At 41.9% G+C, this 21804-nt stretch overlaps 1 protein-coding gene across 1 annotated transcript in view; it reads left to right on the top strand.

Moving 5' to 3' along the window:
- Positions 1–21804, top strand: part of CPS1 (carbamoyl-phosphate synthase 1) — a 99184-nt gene that overhangs the window by 15959 nt on the left and 61421 nt on the right. The window contains exons 6-16 of the mRNA XM_008643561.2: positions 2051–2143; positions 6346–6435; positions 7530–7658; positions 8217–8323; positions 8712–8853; positions 11110–11187; positions 13397–13495; positions 14169–14264; positions 18436–18625; positions 19698–19855; positions 20615–20743. Of these exons, the coding sequence (XP_008641783.1) occupies positions 2051–2143; positions 6346–6435; positions 7530–7658; positions 8217–8323; positions 8712–8853; positions 11110–11187; positions 13397–13495; positions 14169–14264; positions 18436–18625; positions 19698–19855; positions 20615–20743 (1311 nt within the window). The remainder of the gene's footprint in view (positions 1–2050; positions 2144–6345; positions 6436–7529; positions 7659–8216; positions 8324–8711; positions 8854–11109; positions 11188–13396; positions 13496–14168; positions 14265–18435; positions 18626–19697; positions 19856–20614; positions 20744–21804) is intronic.

Here is a 21804-nt window from a genome sequence, read left to right as displayed (position 1 = left end):
ATGAGATATTGTGGATATTAGTTCACAGACAGTGACACCTTTGGTCAGTGCAAATTCTCCTGCTTTTCTGAGACAAAGGAATGCCTACAGTCATCTAAGATGGATTCCTAACTTGGTTTTCTTTGGCTGAAGCCTGCTATTATTTTCAATAACCATTACTTTTCTCTGTTTTCCAAGAGCTGAAAATTGAGGTCATAGGTAGGATTATGTTATGAAATGAAGGTTAATGTGAAGGTACACTTCACACTGGCTGAAACGGTGACCAAGGCCAGTCTGAATGTAAATTTGCCTTGGAGGCTCTTCTTTCCTAAAAGATTATCTGAAGCTGCACTTTTCTTTAGGTGATCAATTTGCAGTCTGCAGCCCAATCCCATGACGCCTTTCATTCCACAGTGCAAAACAGGAATGACCCAGCTTGAATAGAGGAATATTTGTAGAAATGAATTCTTATAGGAATATTTGGCATTGTCCTGCTCTTACAGATAGCATACAAGTACAATTTAATACAATAGAAAATGGCAATATGTTTACTGCTTTCTTAAGACGTAATAGATCACCATTCCTTTTATTTAAAGTAAATACTTTCAGTGTTTGTCCTGTAACTTAGCAGTGTATGGCAGTGAGTCCCATTATACTGTGACTTTGAGTGGTATTGGTGTATGGCTTTTAAAAAAGTACATAATGTCACTTCTTCACCCAGTTTTCTCAGGTTGAAAAAAACTAATTAGTATTTCACTCCATGTCGCTATAAAAATTGGGGCTGGGAACAGGGCTTCCTTATAATAAATCCAGAAATAAGCAATGACTTGTTAAACTGGACTAAAGATAAATGCAGGGTGCCATTTGGCTGAGAACAAGGGCTTTAAGAGCTTCGTCACCAGCATTTATGGAACTCGCTGTAGGGTGGCACTCAGAACCATGGCTCTCAAGCACCACTCAGCACCCTCCTTTCCAAGAACAGGACTTGTTGAAAATGATGATGATCTTTTCAGGCTTGCTTCATGTGAAGCAGCTTGGAGCAGCTTTTTGGTGTAAGATGCTACTCAAGAAGACATAGGATGTCAGCCACTGTTAGAAGCAAAACTCTGTCCTTATAACTTGCCCTTGTTAGTGTGCATGGCATTGCAAGATATTGGCTGTTGCTTGCTCTAGAGAAGCGGCAAGAATACTTCAGGTATGGCAAGCCAGGGAAGTATCTCAAAGAAGAATCACTAAACCCAAGGAGCAATCCCAGTGTAATATCCACAGAACAAGCTGAGTTTAACATGTTTGATTATGAAAGTGGGATGTGATAAATTTACCACAAAACATTGACTTCCTCTGTTTTACTTTCCCCTTCCATCCTTGAAAAGTTCTGTAATGCACACCCTGTCCCCATGCTGAAAAGAGGTTAACTCTAGATTAATCCCACTTACGCCAGGAGTGGGGCAAAGCCAAAGCAGAGATTTTTTTTCCACTGAGAACTTATGAGAAGAAGGATATGCTGCTGGCAGAACAAGAGTGTCCTAGCTTCTGCCAGGTGATAACAGCAATATAGAATAGGGCTTGCTGGAGGTGATTTTTATTTTTAACAGCTTATTCAGAAAACAGCTGGGCTGACCTGCCTCCTACGTAGCTTTGCCTTACACCAGTTCTGCTGCCTTGTACCTATCCACATGAGGCAGCTGAAAACCTCACAGTGGGTTTCCAAAACCAAAAAAGCTTCAAACCACTTTGTGGATTACTCTCAGATCTACATGACAGTTATGTGGGGATCTGAATTCTGATCTTCTTGGAAGACAACTCAATTTTGTATCACAACACAGCTTGCCAGAATGCCTATTAAGAAATTTTACTGCTGATAATGTCTCTCCACTGAATGAAGGGGTTTAAACAGATTTTTGATACCGAGGAAGGCTCATAAACTTCTGAAAATGCTAAAAATGGTTATAAACTGCCAAGAAACCATCTTTAAACAGCTGTTCCAGTTGCTGTGCCTGTCAACACCTTATCCCAGTGTTCACAGCTTTTCCTTTGCTCATGCTTTGTTTTTTCTGATGTATTTCCACAGGGCACAGTCCTTGGGAAGATTGAATTTGAAGGTCAACCCGTGGAGTTTGCAGACCCAAATGAGCAAAACTTAATTGCAGAAGTTTCAACAAAGGTGAGAAGTTCTTCTGTAGTATCAGCGCTGTACACTCCAGGTAGTAACTGCTCCCCATTTGCTCTGGGGATCAATCAGTTCTTCTAAACAAACAGTCTGGGGATGTTTTCTAAACCATGCACCTTTCTAGACCTTTGATGGACTGTTTTCTCAATATCTCCATGGCTCCTTAGGTGCAGTGTTGGAGATAAAAAATGGTTTGTGTTGAGCTGAATGTGGTCTGAACCATACTCTGATCAGAGAATTGTGTGTTGCAAAGACAGAGATGTATTGGGAATACAGTTAGACCTGGTATATGGTGGATATTTTCAAACATAAAAAGAATTAATAAAAAGAATGGTTGCTTTCCTTAAAAAAAATTCAGGAAATATCACAGTACCATTTGATAATCTGTGTTCAGGCATAATTTTGTTGAAGTGATTCCAGAAGAGATTTCTAGATATCAAAACCAGACCAAATTAGGAATCCTCTGCATCTAATATTACTGGAATTGGCTGCTATGCCCATAGATCTGAACAGACCAGCAGTGAAGTTTTTACTCTGTTAGCTGGGCATGCAAACTGTGTTCAAGTACAAGCTGAGAAGAACGTTAGAAATTGTGAGGATGTAGGAAACCAGACCCATACTAAAAATAGTAACTATTCTTGTACCGATGCAAGGGCTAATGTCTTAAACTGTGGCCCCTTTGTAGATTTAATTGGGGGATAAAGAGTGCCCTGGATGCTTAATTCCATTGAGTGAAGTGAGAACTGGGTGTATGAGTCTCTTTTGCAAATTGTGTGCTTGCTATGGTGTTTGCAGCTCCTTCAAGATCAGTGAGGCTCTGGAAGAGTTCTGCAAACAGTTGCTTGTGTACTATTCTGCACACAAGCTAGTGTGTTCATGGCATGGGTGAAAAGCAGTCCTGAACAGACTGGTGAGCGAGCAAGTGGGAGTTTGTAGCACTCTCCATCCAGGCTTGGATTTACAGTAGCGACTGTTATCCTGGGATGCCATTGGAATACAAAGGCAGCCTTGCAAATCTCACCTTGGGGGATCTCCCCAATTCATGCCAACACCTCTGCTGTGTTTTGAGTCAGGGCTTTGTTGCTACACAGGCAATTGCTTACTGAGGTTGTGATCTAGGATTGCAAGGTGCAGGTGGAGCCATTTCGAGCAGTTTCTCAGAAACAGATAAGATTGCTGACGCTAAACTCTGCAATTACTAAGACAGAATTATTGTAAAGATGCTGAAAATAGCTTCTTAAAGGGAGATATAATAAGATTAACAGCACTTTGGTGGTCTTGTTATGTTTATAACTTCATTTTATAGGCTTAAAAAACCACATCGCATATAAAGCTGTAAACGAGGTAAGCTGTTTAATGTTGGTAATTACTGGACATGATAATCTGTCTGTTGCCAAATGGTGATTTTCATGTAGATCAGAATACAGTATGATCAGGAATCTGTCTATCTATTGTACACTAGGAATGATTGATTTTCTTTATTATATCCTACCCACCCCCTGCCCTTGATTAAATGCTAGTGATATAGACTCTGCTTGCTAACATTGCCTATCCAGGGCAGGGAATGTAGAAAACTGCCAGTATTCTGCAAGGACTCTTGTTGGAGATTTTTTTTTGGTGCGTGTGATTGTCAGGGTCACAGAGCAGATGAGAGATATTTAACCACTCCAAGCTAAAAGGTCACATCTCTCCACACATGCAGGCCCACGTACTGTTTTTGTTCTTGGCAGTAGTACCAGCAGGAGCTTTTACTCTCCCTGACCACTGGTTTGCAGCCTCCCCACATAATCCTTTCAGACTGGGACAGTTTTTTTAATGGGCTGTGCCATGAACAGGTGAGGGAAATCCTCTGGCTTTTTATTTTAACAATTCTCTGATCCAGCTCCCAGTCTAGTTTCTGTCTAAACATACTCTTGGCCAGATGCAGGGGACAGGTCAGGTCTCTGCAAGACAGTGTGTGACAAGTGGGTTGTGGAGACAGCAACATCTAAAATCAGTATTGCTGCTGAAGGACATCTTGTAACAAATCATAGCTAATTAATTGGACTGGGAGAAGTTTTGAAAGTAAGGTAATTGAAGTACCTTGAAGTGGTGTTGCCTCACAACTCCCTCTAGTAATGAGAACAGCCAAGGAGAACCTTTAAAGGAGGTTTTTGCTTGATAATATTTTGTTATGTTTTTAAGTATGGATGTTGTGAGAAATTGAGGGGTCTTCAAAAGCCCCTTTTGAAAAGGACAGTGAGTTTTTCTTAAGAGTCTCTGACACGGGATGCTAAGCTAGTTTCTGTGAGAACTGAACACCTTAATCTTCTTGAGATTTTTGAAACCCACCACCCAGAAACCTGAAGGACAGCAGGTAGAAGACCCATAAAATTCCTGTGCAGTGATACAGTTCCACTGTGGACAGTTGGAAGCAGAATCTGCTTGCGTATCAGTAACTGTAAAGATACCATCACATGTCAGGCACAGCTTCTTATCAGAAGCCTGGAGTGATCTAACAAGACCCAGGTTCAGTATGATTCTACTCATTCTAAAAAAGGATTGTAGGATACTTTGCCATCTGATTATGTAATGTAAACTACAAGATTATGTTCCTGCACGAAAATCTCCTTTCTGCATTACACACCAGGAGTCACAGCAGCAGTGGTAACTCTACTGGCTCAGGGTTGAGTCACATCCTCAGAGATGGAGTAGGGACCACTGGTGATTCATGTGTGGCAGCTTGAAGCCTTGTAGTGAAGGGAGGTGCTCCTTGCACCCCATTTCTTGCACCCTTGCTCCTGACATGGCAGTAAGTCTCTCCTGATGATGATCAGAGCTGTCCTCACACAGGACACACTCTTGCATTCTGAAAACCTCTGCATTTCAATCTCTGCAAGGATAAAAGTTCAAACAACAACTGAGTTAGGGTAACACACAGGGAGGAGTTGCAATATTCTGCTAACAAACTTCATCTTGAATTATCTGCTGAAGGAATGTCTTTCCTTCTGGCTGATCATATTTCTTCTTTTAAAAGATTCAGTTTGTCACCCCACACCAGCCATATTGGATATGGATTTTAGTATCTTTTCATAAGGAGGCCCAGCTGTGTAGTATGGATGCCAGGGAAGCTGATTAAAAGGGAGTTACTTAGCGTAAAAAAGAAAAAAAAAAAAGAACAAAAAAAAAAAGGGCTTGTTTTTTCCAGTGATACCCAAGAGAAAACCACTTTGGGCAAAGTACATTTGTCAATCTCATCTGTCAATATCATCTTTCAGAGGCTGAGTGTAACTGAAGGTAAGCACAGAGTTTGTTTTTAGGAGGAATAAGGCAGCCTTATGTGGTTATTGATGAATAACATCAATAACTGCTGCCTGCAGTCATGTAACAAGTAAAGTAATTCAACAACCTTCAGAAAGAAGCTGTCCATAAATAACCTTACATCAGTGCTAGAGCTGTCTGACAGTGCATCTGTAATGGCACAGTATCAAGGCCATATAACTCTCTTCCATTCTGGCTGTGACCAGTAGATAACTGGGTGTACAAAAAATGATGGTCCAGATTTGGGACTGGTGACAATTTATTTTGTGGAATGGGTTAAGGAACAGCAGCTGGAAGAGAAGTTGTGAGATAAAACTGCCAGGTCCATATGAACATAGGCCATGCTCGGTGAGAGGCCTGGCCTGGTCTGTACTGCCATGATGCACAGGTCACTCACAGGCCATCTCCAGCTGTGCTGTGCTTTGGTCTTACTGGGACTGGCAGGTTGGGGTGGTATTTCATGTGATGGATCTGTAGCTGGTGCCAAGCAGCCTTGCTCCACTGGCATTAGCAGGATGACTGCACTTCAGCTGAAAATCTCACACTGAGTATCTGGCCTGTTTCTCTTGGGCTTCAATAATCTCTGGGAGCTGGCTTTTTGCTTCACTGCTAATGAGGTGACACACATGAAAAAAGCTTGTCATTAGCTATGGAAACAAGGAATTGCTTAGGAATTACTGCTGTAATCAACAGTATGTAAAAGAGCTTTGTAACTTCTGCTTTCACGGAAAAATGAAGGAAGCAGTAATGTCTGCAGTATTCCTGGAGATTTCCACATAAATTGATTAAGTACCAGTTGCTGCACATTGGTGAAAAGTTACTCTGCTGCCTATCTTCCCTGTGTTTTGGGGACAGGGTGTGATCTGTCATTCACAACATTGTCTGTTTTTTTATAGGAAGTCAAGATTTATGGCAGAGGGAATCCAATTAAAGTTGTAGCTGTTGACTGTGGGTTGAAGCACAACATTATCCGTCTCCTAGTAAAGGTAGGTCAGTGCTTGATGCCCCTTGTCACTTATTTTGCTTTGGCAAGAGCCTCACCTGTATTCACGAGCCTTCCTTACACCTGGACACCTCCATTCTAGTTTCCCTCCTAAAGGGAGGTACAATTTTTAGGATGATTTTTATGGACTGGGAGGTGTTTTCTGCACTTGGTACTCTGTACTGAGGGGATAAGGAAGAGGACCTGTACAGCAGCCTCTTAGTCATGGGAAGAACCCCAGAAGATGAGTTCTCAAAAAATGAGGCACAACTTCTCTAAAGAACAGTGAAGGAAGGTCAACCCAGCATTGTTAAAAATAACTACTGGGGGGGGGGGGGGGGGGGGCAGTGATGGTGGTGAATGGTTGAAACAGGCCCAAAGTACTTGTGGAATGTTCATCCTTGAAGATATTAAAAACACAGCTGCCCTAGGCCCTCAGCAACCTGCCTTAAAGTGGAAATCAGCCCTGCTTTGTGCAGGGATTGGACCTGATGACCTCCTGAGGCTCCTGCATCCTGAGTTATTCTTTGATTCTAGAATTCTGTGAAAATCTTTTCCTCTTTTTAGCACAGTGATGTAGCAGTTCTTGCTTCTTTAGCCACACAGGAGGATAGAAGGCAGTGTCCTCATATTCTCTAGATGCACAGGATTTCCCTGATTCAATTTTTTAATTAATGTGGATGTTTGTCTCAGTTTTGATGTGTAGGACTACTTCTGGCATGTCATAGAACAAGGCTGGGAAGCCCTAATTTAGCAGTTAGGATGAATGCACTGTGTAAAAATGAACCTGTGTTACATGTGTACACACTTATTTTGCTTTCCATTAGTAACTTTTGATCTCATCAGTGAATTTCAGAGTAACTTGACAAACACTGAGGTGGCTCAAAGGGGCCACATCTACCAGTTTTGTGAAAGTAATATGGTCAGATAGTGGAGAGAAGCTGCATCATGGGCAAAGGAGATAACTGATGACTGAAATACAAACTCAGGCTCTGGAACATGAGAGCAGAGGAAGAACCTCCTTACAAAAATTCGTTTGTTTCCCTCCTTCCTTCATTTCTTATTCCCTTGTTTTTATTTATTTTTTTTGTCTTTTAGCGAGGTGCAGAAGTGCATTTGGTTCCATGGGACCATGATTTCACTGGCATGGATTATGATGGACTCATAATTTCTGGAGGTCCAGGGGATCCCATGAAGGCCCAGGAAGTGATTCAGAATGTCAGAAAGGTACAGTGCAACAGGCTGATTATACTTGTTAATTTGCCTTTTTTTCAAGTGCTTGAAGTAACAGTTGGTTGTACTAACCTGTTATGGGCCAAATGTTGTTCAGACCTTTCAGCTGCCTGGAATATTCCTCATGTTGGTCCAGTGGGATTCATCTCCAGCCCAATATTTACAATAAGGCTTTATAGACTTTGGTGAACAATAAATTGCAAACATGATGACCACAATTACCATACCAGTGCCTTGAAGTACCCTGTGCTCTTTCAGGTCCTCTGTGACCTTAGGAAAGAACAGCATTGATTTCAGAGCTCATACTTGGAATAACGTCACACACTAAATGGCTGTAATGCAGTGTCATTGCTTATTTCCTCCTAGTAGTCTGACACCACCTGTGCTCTGAGGCTTCCCTCTGAACCAGAGGAAAGGGGAAACTTTCCTTCATAGGCTGTTGCCACTCTGGCATTCAGCTTTTTTCCCAAGTCTCTGAGGGAACTAGCATGGTTTTGCTGGAATTGCTGGACAGAGACCCTCCAATATCTGTTGAAAACCTTTTCATTTTAGGTCCTGGAGAGCAATCGCCCAGAACCCCTGTTTGGAATTAGCATGGGGCATCTAATCACTGGAATAGCAGCTGGAGCTACTTCCTACAAGATGCAGATGGCCAACAGGTGCAGCAGCTCTTCTTCCCAGACAAAGCAGTTCAGCATTGGAAAGGGCTATGGAACAGCAGTGCTCTGCTGCTGAACTGCCTTAGCAGCAGCTGGCATGTCAGTAACATTGCTCCTTCATCCCAGCCATTCTCCTTGCCTTTAATTTGAACTGCCATGTCATTCTCTACTTTTTTTGAGTGTGTTTTGAAAGTATTTGATGCAATTGAACCCTATCAAGCTGAAGAATAGCAAAGTTTCTCCTAGGATTTATCATTTTGAGATTGTCTGCCAGTATTTTACTGCTACTATTGAACTGTTATGTACAGCCCCACAGTTACCAGCTCCTCCTAATTTTGGCACTTGAACACATTTGGCACTTCTGTCCTCTGATCCCTTTTTCTTCCAGGGGCCAGAACCAGCCTGTCCTGAATGCAGTGAATGGACAGGCTGTCATCACTGCTCAGAACCACAGCTATGCCATTGACGGCTCCACCCTCCCTCCTGGCTGGAAGCCTCTCTTTGTGAATGCCAACGACCAAACGAATGAGGTGAGCTCCTGCTTTATTCCAAATACCTGCACAGAGAAGCCTCTAGTGAGGGAAGATCTCTGGCTTTTTTCACCTCCTGTAAGCTTGCTCTCACATTATCAAGGCTAAATTTGTTGATTTGACCATCTACTTTACTTGGAGCCCTGCTTTACAGCCAGGGTAAGACGGGTACCCCACTGTACCAGCCCCACTGCACTGGATTGCAACAGTGACTTTATGATTTCCCTGAACGAAGCCTGATTAATTTCCATGATTTCCCTGCTGCTGGAGGTGCTCGCTCAGCTACCATTGTCTTACAGTTTGTGCTACAGCAGTGCAAGCCTATGTAACCAGTTTGTTGTGTTGGTTCTGTGTTGCCCATCACAGAAAAGGGATATCATTGCAGTCTAATTTGGTCTGTTATTGTAAATATAATTCCACTGACTAAAGTCATGAGGAAGAGGGGCTGCCCCTAGACAATAGCTTACAGGATCTAAGATAGAAGTCCAGTGTCAAGTGACATCCATGTTTGAGATCTCAAGCTTGCAATTGCCCATATCAAATCTTTTCCATGATGACCAATGTTGTGTTAGTTAAATCTTGTTAATTATCAGGAAATCAGTGAAGAGAAGGTATTTTCAAAAGCAGTTTCCCTCATGGAAATATGCCTCTCTCTCTTGTTTTGTATGAATGCCCCACATCAAGTCTGGCAGATTGAACAGTGCTGTTCTAAGCTACCCATCTGATGATTTTAGAAAAAGTTTGGTTTGTCATTTGCTTTTTTCTTTATCATTACAGAAGGATATCTAAACACAGAAGGGTATCTAAACATAGACAAATTTTACCAAACAAAACATTGATACAAAAAATTTACAGCTGTTTGGCTCAATTTTTGAAATGAGTTTATTTCCGCTGGGTTGACAGACTAAACCCTTTCATTCCCAGGCCTTTCATGTTTGCTTTAGCTGGAATTTGGAGACAAAGGTGATAAGGTTGAACATGAGTCTTCTGGATCTAGTAGAATGATGTTCTTTCATGTGAGCTAAAAAGATATTTCTGTGAGCCCCCAAGCAGCAACAGTCTCCTAAACCTTCATAGATGGAGAGGGACAAGGACCGTGTTGGTTTAGCATGGGATGCACAAACAGGGTCAGGGCTGGATTGTCTGTCATGTGCAGTCTGTTGCATTCCTCTGCTTGAAGAAGAAAAAGCATTTTTTGTGGCTGACCTGACCTATCACAGCTGGACAGGGCCAGCACAGGTTTCCAAATACTGACAAGCCAGGGAGTGAACATTTTAAAAAGATATTTGTATGTGACTATAAGGAACATGAGCATTCAGGGAAAATGTGACAGACTGATGGAATTCTTTACTCTGAGAGCAGAAATTCATGCCATAATGGATCAGTTGTGGTCAGCTCATCTCTCATCCCTGTCCTATCCTGACATCCCACCCTGCAGCTCTGGATGGCACTGTGGCTCTACGCGAGACTGTTTGGGCTCCTTTGTCCATTCCTAAGGGAAGCAGGTTGTATCACGACTCCTTTTCCCTGAATTTCCTCTTGAGGAACTTCTCTATCCCCGTCTGGAGTTGGGGACCATGAGGACTACCTACAGGGTAGTGTCCCAGTGGATCATGCTTCTTGGTGCTATCAGGCCACTCAAATGAGAAATCATTTTTCCTGGCTCCAGCTGAAATTACGAACATTGTCTCTAAACTCAGTTTAGGTCCTTCATAGCTGTTGTTTGTCCACAGCAGTAGTCCCCTTCATCATTCTGCCCAACCCAGGGCAGAGATCAAGGCCCTGTGTCAGCATTTAAAGTGAATTATGGAAATCAAGAGTGTGACCAAAATCCAATCATCCTATGACAGAACCAATCAGCTTGGGATGGTTAAACCATTCATTCCATAACAGCCTTGTCCCAGGTGATCTTTTCTTGCCAGGTATGTTTTTCTTCTCTGCCCAGTCCCAGGACTGCCTCTGCAGGGAGCCCAGTGTACCTGCTCTGTCGGGTGCTTGCAGCTTATCAGTGTTTGGTGTTGCAGTGAAAGCAAGGTCTCCACTGTGTCCCCCAGTCCATGGACAGCTGAGGGTTGCACAGGCCCTGGAGGGTTAACAGCAGAGCAAGAGACTGGGAATGAAATGGGTGTCAATTTGACAAACCCTAGAAACACATCAGTCCTTTGGCCTTCAGTGCTTACAGGGATAAGGTGTGGCTTTCTGTTCACTTGCTTGCTTGTCAGGAGGTGTCTAAGAGAGTTGCTTTTATTCTTGCAGGGAATTATGCATGAGACCAGATCGATTTTCACAGCACAGTTCTATCCAGATGCAAATCCTGGGCCAAGGGACACAGAGGTAAAGTATGAGGGCTGATCTGGTCTTGCTTTCAGATGGCCTTGTGGGTGGAGATACATATCAGCTGGTGTACCAGTTTGTGATGGTCTGTAGTGGTTTGGTCCAAAATACTCATTACTGTTTATCTGCTGTGAGATAAGAATTCGGAGAAATGCAAAACAGGCACCAAACTTGAAAGAATATAAAGAAGTTTATTAACAGACCTAAAAGAAGAAGAAAAAAAAAAATTATACCGCCTTCAGAACTCTCCTCCTCAGCTTTCACAGTAATTTAGAAGTAATCAATCATTTAAGGACAAGCCAATCTTTCTATTTACCCAAGCCAGAGGAGGATTGCTTTTCTAATTTCATAAGGACTCATTACTTGCTGGATGATAGACAAAACATAAAGCTAAAGTATAAAAAAAAATTAAAAACTGATTTTATTTAGTTTAACATACAGTCTGGAGAGCAGATTTACAACTTTGAAAACTTACTGCTTCTCAGTAGTGTAAAATACATTTTTGCAGCCCCAAGCAGGGCCTGGGCTGGGCCCGCTGGCCCCCACACGGGGCCTGCAGCCACCTGTCCCAGCGCCGGAAACGAGAGAGAGCTTGGAGGGGGAGTTTGCCTATTCTTAAATGTGGATCACAGAGGTGATCACAACTTTAAGTGGCTTAGAGAATTGTCCATATCCAAACTGGCCAGCTGATAGGTTCTATCAGTTCCCAGAGGAAACTGTAAGCACCCCTTAGCAAGGACGTCCCTTCCGGGACTATTCTTGCTAACCTAAGACATGGTCCTAAATCTTGGGTCTGGAAGTGTCAGGATCCTGGCAAAGGGCCCAGTCATGCATAGGCTTTTGTCTTCTTAGCTTGATCTGGAGCTAATTACAGTCAGCAGCAAGAGGTCTATTGACTTCTTAGTGGTTTGGATCAGTGATCCCATTCATATGATGTGTATGTATTGAGTCCTGGTGGGATTATCTCTGTGTTGGAAGTTACTAGAGTGCTTAAGCCTTTGCAGGATCAGGCTCAAATTTCTTGCAAAAGAGACTGCAAAAGGAATAGGATTTTGTCTTAACAGTAAAAAATACTAGCCAGATGCTTTGTAAGAAAATCATTAACTTTCTAATACACTTTAGTTCCACTTTCAAATTTTATAATTACTATAGAGTTATGTAAATGGATTCATACTTCCTCACTCTGGTTCTCCTAAGTGAAATGAAATTTTAATCCCCCATCTGTGACTTCACACAAATTCTGTAACAACTGGTTGCGTAGTCACACAATATGACTAAGCAGCACCAGGGGATGTGGAAGGCAGAGGAAGCATGTCTGAACATAAATAAACTATTTAGCATTTCCTGAGGGAGGAAGATGGAAGAATACCTAGAAATGCTTATTTTAATCTTAATTAGACGATGGTGATTAAACCTGCAAGTAAATCTCTTGATATCAGGAACTTTCATAGCAATCTGATTGACTAGTGAATCTCAGAGAACTCAAAAAACTCAACTGTGTGTTTTTTCCAAGTCTGTGCACTCCCACTGCTGGGATGGTTTGATAATATAGTGCCTATCTTGATAGGCTTGCAGGACCCATCCATGCTCCTTCAACAGGTAAATTCCCAGCAGTCAGCCAGTTTCAGGGGCTGTATGGCAGAAGTCTGGCAGGTGTGGGGTGGGTGGGAAGCCTGTCCCACTGCCTGTAGCTGCCTGATTTCAGTGAGGGTCCTGCTGCCTGCCTGCCCTGCCTGGTTGGAGAGCACTTTTCGGACAGCTGCCCTGGGACCTCCTCTGGAAGGACAATTCTGATTTCACACAAGTGATGTTTAGCTATCCATGCTCAGAACCCTGCTCTGTAGCAGGCACCATTCCAGATGGCTCCCTGAGATAGTTCAGTGTATGCTCTTCTGTGTTTTAGCTTTTGATGCACGTTCACTCGTTGCACTGGCAGCCACATAGAAGCAGAGCACACAGACATGATTGATGTGTGTTTTCTTCCTGATTATGACTTCAGTTTCTTGAATGCAGCTTTGTCAGATATGTCAAAGTTGTTATATAAATTTCAAATAATGATCCCCTCTTCTCAGATGGTGTAAACCTGACTGCTGAAGGCAGCAGAGCAGAGCTGATTGCATGAGTTCACAAATGGCCTGGTTTTTCCTTCTTTGCTTGGTATATATTTAGTTCAACTTCGGCAATAAATACATGTGTTTATTTTTCCTAGTTCCTATTTGATTCATTTATTTCCCTGGTTAAGAGAGGGAAAGGCACCACCATTTCTGCGGTCCTTCCCAAGGCTGGAGTGACAGCTTCTAGAGTGGAGGTCAGTGTACAGATATTTTCATGCCTGTCGCTGAGAACTAATTAATTCCTACTGAACCCATGGCACGAAATAGCACATGGAAATCAAAGAAGACTTCTCTTATAAAAGTCCTGACAGCTGCTTATCACACAGTCATCTGGCCTCTCTTGTGTTATTAACTCCCTTTTCTTTGAAAGAATTTTAAGTTCTGATGTTTCATGTATTTTCTGTGCAGTTCTCCCAAGAAAGGTACTCTCATAACAGCATAATGAGGTGCCCTGGGATAATCTGGCCATGAGATTTTGTGCCAGCAGTATAGTGTTGGTGCTCAGTGGCTTAGCAAATAAGTCTGAAATTCCTAATGTGAGCTGAATTTCATACAGTTTTTCTGTCTTAGAGGCAGCTGGATTTTGTGGGCAGCCAAAGTGAGGCAAGGTTGTCTATAAGCACGATACAATTAACATGTTTATTATATACCCTATCCATGAGCCACATGTTTCTCTAAATGGAGATATATGGGAGAATTCCAGTAGAAATGCTCTTAAGAAGTAAAACCGAGGTGATTCTGAAAGTGACTTCTTCTTTGAAAACTTATGTTCTATAATTTAAGACTGTTCAGTGCTGCACAGTCTCTGTTCATTTCAACATCCACTACACTGGGACTGATTGTTTTCATGCCATTTGACACTTACAGGTCTCCAAAGTTCTCATTCTAGGATCCGGGGGTCTGTCGATTGGTCAGGCAGGGGAATTTGATTACTCTGGATCACAGGCTGTGAAAGCCTTGAAGGTGAGGAGATACTGTGAAAATACTAACCTCATCTTTCTCTTCTCACAGCTAAACTGGTCCTCCAACTGTGTCCAACTGGAGCAGGGAAGATGGGGAGGATAAATGACTGTAGGGATTTTTTTTGGTGAACTTCCTGGTTGAGTGATGTGAGTTAACCACTCAGAATTATCTTCCAAAGAGAGATGTTCTGGGAGTTTCCATTGCAGTCTTCAAGCAGTTTGTTATTTGTGATGTCTGCCTGGTTGCTCCAGGCTTGCTAAACTGAATGGAAATGGAGGAGGAGGAATATGGTCAGATGTACCTGAGCTGAAATTACTGGATCTTCCGTGGTATGTTAACACACTGCAAGGTTGACAACCAATAACAGCTGAACAGTTGGCTGCTGCTATACAAAAGAACCCCTAATAGAGGCAGGTTTTATAAATGGTATTTATTTTAAATGGGATGAACTTTTTAAAGGTCATATATGTCAAGTTCTGTTTCCAGAATAGGTCCTAGAAAGGTTACTAGGGCAAAAGTTCATGCTAGGAGAAGGAGTAGAATGGTGGAATGTCCTGTGATGGGGTTATTACTGGTAATGTAAGAGTCACCTAGGCCCCAATTTCATGTCTAACCTCATGTGAAGGAGGAAGCAGGAACTTGCAGAAGCCTGACAGAGAGCAGAAGTAGCAGCTGCCTTCAGATGAGGTGATGGTTGAGTGGTTCTGAGGCAGTTCTGATGTCACGAACATTCTATTCCTGTGCTGACCCTGGACTGAAGGAACAAAAAAATCGGTTTTAGTAATGTTAAATATCATCTGGGGCTGCTCTGGGTTCGTCCCCATGTTGCAACACATCTTGTATTGCATGTGTATTGTTTGTGTACTGCATTGCTATTGCTGGCTACTAGTTCAAACTGACCACATCATCAAGAGACAAGTACAAGTCAGGAGGGGAGGATGCCAGAGTTGGAGAGTGTCAATAATGACCCATTTGGAAAGGATTTTTTTCCCCCTCTTTTGTCCTTCAAAGCTTGGGTTTGTGGAAAACAGCGGGTTTTTTAGTGATAAATCTCCCCAGCTTGACATCCCACAGTGCCCTTCCCCTTCACATGGCCACCCAAGAGCTGCTGTGGTCTGTAGGCTGATCAGCCATTCCAGAGGCAGAACCTGCCCTTCCTGACCTTGCCTTTGGCAGAGGCACTTAGGGCTGAATGTGAGAGAGGAGTGGCTGGGCAGCCCTGCCAAGGAAAGCAGCAGAGCATGGCTGGGAGAGAATGGACAGTTAACAGGAGACAAGAGAGATTTCTTTCCCCTTAGACTTCTTCATTTTGTTTTATTTTTTATTATGAATCAACACGGATTCTCTGTGCTGATGTTCTGATTCATTCTGCTCTGTGCTACTGCTCTTGCTTGGCTCTTGGATGCTGATTCATTATAAGAAGGTGATGATACTAATATTCAGCCTTGGACAGTTAAATGAGTGCTTCTTTTAAAGACTAAAATCTTGAGGAGATGGTACTTCCACACTCAGTAAATCTGTATCTGCAAAAATGTTCATCAAAGGCAGGAACAACCCCTGAAGAGCAAGGCCTGGAAGCATCTGTGAACAACAGACTGGCTTGTGGTCACCTCAAAAATCTTCTGGATTACCTTCTGTGGGGATTATCCCAACTGAGCTGAATATGGGTGGATATTACACAAAAAGAGAAATTGAACCCTTCTGGAGTATTACTAATTCATTGCTTTAATCAAGTTGTAACAAATGTCTCCATCAGGATAGGTGACCATTATGCAGAGTTCTGTGTGTTTATAAAAAACTAAAAATGGCAGAAGTTGAAGTAAAGGGTTGCAAGAGCATGTGGATTAAAATCCAACATCCCAAGCAATTGGGCCAGAATGATGTGATATCAGTGAAACATGTCTCTCAGCGCAGTGAGCATTAATTCTGTCATTAGTCATCCTCATCATCACTGCTAGCTGGTCTTTAAGATACCTTGTCAAAGATAAGCAGAGAAGAAAGAGTTGAGATGTGCAGACATTCCAGCTTGTTGGAAAGTGATAAACTTTTCCCTCCCCCATTTGTTTCGACAGAACTGTAACCATGAGGTTCTGAATACATTTATTAGAGAAGAATGTTTTGGTCTTTTCCCTCACCACCACTGTGAAAACTAACCGGTTAAGGATCATTTGTCTGAATCCAAAATATTTTCCATAAGGATTTTATATCTTCTTTCTCTCCCCTGTTCCACACATTTCCAAGGAAAGTGTGCTTCAGTGAAAAAAAATCCAACTTTTCACAGGGAAAAAAGGTCAGCAGAAATTTACAGCCTGTCTTTAAGGCAGTTTTTAAGTTTTCAAAGGAAGGAGAGGAAATGTTATCCTACACCTGAACACTGAGAGCTCTGAGTGAGAATCCCACTGCTCCAGGGGAGCTATTTCTTTGTTCCCCCAAAGCAGTGAGACAATCACAAATCTTAAACAAACACAGAAAAATCCTACGGCATTTTCATGCTTATTGTGAACTGAGGGAAAATTGCATTTTCTGTACTGATCCTAGCAACACTTCTGCAGCATTTTCTCCAGCCTGTTTCTTTATAATATTTTCAAAATATTGTCACTGTTCCTCTTTTCAATGGGAAATGTTGTTTTTTAACCTTTTAACAATTTCCATACAGCAAATCTTTCTTTTGAAATGTAATTTGCATCTATAATTAGCATTTTTTGCAAATGGTGTGTTTGTTTGTAGTTTTACCTGAAGTTGATGGAGATTAGAATGAATTCCTGTAAAAATGAGGCCGCAGCCTTTGCACTTTTCAGTCCACCTTTTCAACAAAGCAGTAGAACAGTTTCCTGTATCTGCATGTCTACTGCATGTGGTTGACACATTTTTTTTAAGCTTGGCCACACTCATCATTATTAGCAAAACTTGGTTGGTTTCCTCATTATGTGCAAATAATTCAAGAGTGAGGAGGATTGATCTGCCCCGCTTTGACTCAGACTTTTCTATTACTGAGCAAACTAGTGCATTTCTGTCTGTAGCTAAAGAGTGGCAAGACTTTTATAGCAGGAAACGGATAAACTTTATTATCTATTATCACTCTATCTCAGTTTCTCATCTGTGACAGAGAAAGAGCAGTGTAAAGTTTTGGCTAACGTTCATCTTGCATAGAAAGGCAGAGTTTGTATTTTACTATGTGCAATATCAAATTAAAAAGTTATGGGACAATATTTTTAAACTGATAATACCAGGACAAAAAAGTATTTCTACGGAAAGTCAAAGCAAAAAATGTATTTTTACTAGTTGGTGCAAAAATCTGAGAACTTCAAAGACCTACTGCTTGGCAAGAAAAGATTAGCTTTTGTTTAAATTTTTTGCTTTGGCACCCCTAATCTGACTTCCAAAGGAAGACAGGCATGAGTATGGTGGAGTTTGTTCCTGTTTCTTCTATATAACTCCTAAATGTGTTAAACAATTTCAACCAAATTTCTGAATCATGTGGGAATCTTCATTCCCTCAAGATTCACAGGCACAAAAGTAAAGAATTGGCATTAGCTCAGCCTGGTACAAGAGACCAGAAGTTGATGCCATGAAGATTTTTGCCTTTTCTTTTATGCCCCTATTATACCTTTTTACTACTTCTGTATTCTTAGTGCTTTTTGCCTACATTCTTGGACTTGTTTGTCAAGCTAAGAGACTAAACATTTTAGAAGCTTCGTAGCTAGGCATCAGTGTGCCCCAGACCCCAGGGTCCTCTCCATACAGAACACATTCTGTAAACCAAGATAGAACCCTCCAGGGGAAGGTTCCTTGGGGAGGGGGTCTCACTTGAGCCTCTCATTGGGGAATCTTTGATAGATATGCTAATTAGTAAAACCTATAATGTTATACCCAATCTTTGGGGGAGACTCGGCGTGGTGCATTTTGGTGTATATGACCTGAACATGTGCACCTAAGGATCCTTAAAATAAATACCAAGGTAAAATCTCTTTTCCCCTTCTAACCATGTATGACTCTTGATTTCAAGACCAGGAAAAGGCATCAAAGTCTCTTACAGGACAGTACATAATTGTTTTAAGTCTGCTCTTGGTAAATTGCGTGATGAACCCCATCTCTTCTTGCTGGTGCTGCTGCTGTTGTTAGCTTTTTTCCCCACATGTGCCTATTTTTAATGCAGATTTTAATTTTTCAGGAAGAAAATGTGAAAATTGTTCTCATGAATCCCAATATTGCTTCAGTGCAGACCAATGAGACTGGCTTAAAGCAGGCTGATGCTGTCTACTTCCTCCCCATCACTCCACACTTTGTCATTGAGGTCATCAAGGCAGAGCGTCCCGATGGATTAATTCTGGGCATGGGTGGCCAGACTGCTCTCAACTGTGGTGAGTGTGATACAGGTGCCTTGGCACTCCAGGCAGGCAGAATCATGGTTTTTACCAGATAACAAGTAAAGTAATAAGGGACAGGACCAGAGGAAATGGGCTCTGGTTTTACCAGGGGACATTTAGATTGGAAATTAGGAAAAATTTCTTCACTGAAAGGATGGTCAAGCATTGAAATAGGCTGGAAGTGCTCAAAAGGTGTGTGGTTGTGGCACCTGGGGACATGATTTAATGGGGTACATAGTGTTGCTGAGTAAACATTGGACTTGTTGATCTTAGAGATCTTTTCCAACCTGGATGATTCTCTGATTCTGCCACATGTTCTGAAGATTTTATTTGTGCAGGCATCCAAGCCCCACGTGCCTCACTCACTGGTCAGGTTACTGAGGGATACAGGCAGAGACACCAACCATGGGGGAGTGAGTCACTGCTAAGCTGTGAACGTAACATCTAATTGCTGGGTTTGGTACTTTAAAGTAATTAATATGTCCTGCTTTTCATCTTAAATCGTAGTTATCATAGTTGGATTGGGGATATTTTGACCACCTTGAGGCAGAAATCAAAAGGAAATGTTATCTTCATTTAATTTCTTGCACCAATATTCACCTGTGCTGCTTTGCTCTGTGGTGCAGATGATGGCCAAGCAGTAACTCTAGATTATCTCAGGTTTCATAGATCTGAGGACAGAAAATTTCATGTTATAGTTATGAGTTCTGACAAAAATAATAAAATTAGCTGTGGATGAGCCCAGACAAGTTGTCAGCTAATCAGATATCTTTTGAATACTTTCTTTGTTCTAAATTTTCTAAATTCTTCCCTGTGGGGGTGGTGAGGCCCTGGCACAGGTTGCCCAGAGAAGCTGTGGCTGCCCCATCCCTGGTAGTGTCCAAGGCCAGGTTGGATGGGGCTTGAAGCAACCTGGTCTGGTGGAAGGTGTCCCTGCCCATGGCAGGGGGTTGGAATGAGACGAGCTTTATGGTTTCTTCCAACCCAAACCATTCTGTCCTTCTCTAATTCTATGATTCTTCATCTACTATAATTCCTCAAAACTGTGTCTTTGTTTGCTCTGCAGGAGTGGAACTCTTCAAGCAAGGAGTACTGCAGCAGTATGGTGTGAAGGTCCTTGGTACCTCAGTTGAATCCATCATGGCTACAGAGGATAGAAAGCTTTTTTCTGATAAACTAACTGAGCTAAATGAAAAGATTGCTCCTAGCCTTGCAGTGGAATCGGTAAATCAGATAAATTTGAAGATGTGATTGCTATTACTGTTGCCCATTTGACTTAGTAAAAATATTTCTCATTTTGTAGAGTGAAAGATGAATGCAACTGTGGATGCTGTAGTGTGTACAGCACTCCTCGGTGATTAATGCTGGGTCACCATGATTTAAAATGAGTGAAAATGCAATTAAGCACTGGGAAAACCTAAACTGATGTACCTATTGACAAAAGTTAAATTATGTTGGGGCGACTCCTGTGCTGCAGCACAAAAGTATGTGACATGTCAGGGGTACTTTTCTTAAATTATATACAAGCCATTTAGAGTTAGGATTCCAGGTCCCCCAAATCAGCAGTGCTGAAATCTTTCTTGAGGATGGGAGTATGAAAACATAAAATTTGATTTGGTGGAAAGGTCTGTTTGAGTCTGGAGGAAATTAAACAGGTCTTAAACTGAGATGTCTTTTGGAGGGGTTATTTCATGCTGAAGTCTCTGAAGACAGACCATGTAAGGACATTGTCCATGGTAGGTCAGCAAGGAAGTCCATGTATAGTGAAGGACAGAAGTCACCTCCCTGAGTGCATGTTGCAGTTTTCTGCTGTTTGGCAGAAAAAGGCAATATTATAAAGCAAACTTTTATTATTTTCATTTTATCTTCAGACAGTTTAGTGCCTTACTGATGGGATTTCCAGTTAACCTTGTAATCAGAATTGAAGACTTTATTCATCTGAATTGCTATCTATTTCTGAAATGTACTCCCCTCTCCTTTAAGGTTGAAGACGCTCTGAAGGCTGCTGAAAAGATTTGCTACCCTGTCATGATACGTTCTGCCTATGCTCTTGGTGGTCTGGGGTCTGGCATATGTCCTGATAAGGAAAGTTTGCTGGACCTTGGTACAAAGGTATGTCTGGAACTGCAAACTCTGGGAATGGAACTGAACATCTGATTTTCTTAAATACTATTCTAATGTCATAGACACTGGAATTGTACATACCTTACCTTTCATCTTATCTGTAAAATGTTGCCCTGGTTAGGAACTGCCCTCTTTTCATAATTCCTGGTGACTTGGATAATGAAAAGGGCTCAATGACAGATCTTTTCAATTCTTTAAAATCAAGTCATAATTTGAGCAAGTTTTTCAGCAGTTTTAGTCTGAAAAGAAACATATTGGCCTATATTCACCTACTTTCATGTGTAAATGATTATGAACAGTGTCAAGGAAGTTGAAACATTTGAAATACTGAGTGATAATGTGGTCTTAGGGACAGAAGAGCTGAGACGCTTGGGCCTCTTTTGTGTTTTTGTCTGAAGATGGTAATTTTCCTAGGTCAAAAGCTCATTTAGCAGGATGACACTTCATAATTTGACAACTACCAGCTGTCTCTGGCTGTGAAGACAGCTCTTTTTCTGCAGAAAATCTGGGATTGTTTAAACATTTGCTGTGAAAAATAAACAGATAATTGGGGAAAACCAATCAAAAGCTTTTTTCCTTGTCAAAAATACAGAATTTCAGGAAATAAAACTCTATCCCTGTGGGTTTCTAAAATTCTTGGGTTTGTTTTTTCCTGGCTTGCTGAGCCTCTTAATCTTTCACTTATCTCTGGAAAGAAATACTGCAGATGCCGCTAAGAGCTGTATGTGCAAATGACTTCTCTGTGTTCCCCCCCTCTGCTGTCATGCAAACAGACTTTGGGTCTGGTGTGCTCAGTGCTGAACAAACACTGCTTGGGCAGTGTCAGCTGTGGGAGACTCAGGGGACAGGACTGGCACATGTAGGGGAGGTAGTGGGGGCAGGAACCCCATTTTATGGATCCATGGTGAGGCTGGAAATGCGTCGCTTACTCAGGCTCACTCATGGGCTGTGTTTAGAGGAAGCAGAAATTCACCCATAAACCTTGGGAGTGCAGCTGTCTGATGGCTTTATACCAAAACGTTTTTCAGTGGGAAAATTCTTTTCAGCAG

Source organism: Corvus brachyrhynchos, unplaced genomic scaffold (assembly GCF_000691975.1).
Source record: "Corvus brachyrhynchos isolate BGI_N302 unplaced genomic scaffold, ASM69197v1 scaffold671, whole genome shotgun sequence".
Classification (NCBI taxonomy): Eukaryota; Metazoa; Chordata; class Aves; order Passeriformes; family Corvidae; genus Corvus; species Corvus brachyrhynchos.
The sequence above is the reverse complement of the archived record's forward strand: the minus strand, read 5'-3'. Positions and strand labels throughout refer to the sequence as shown.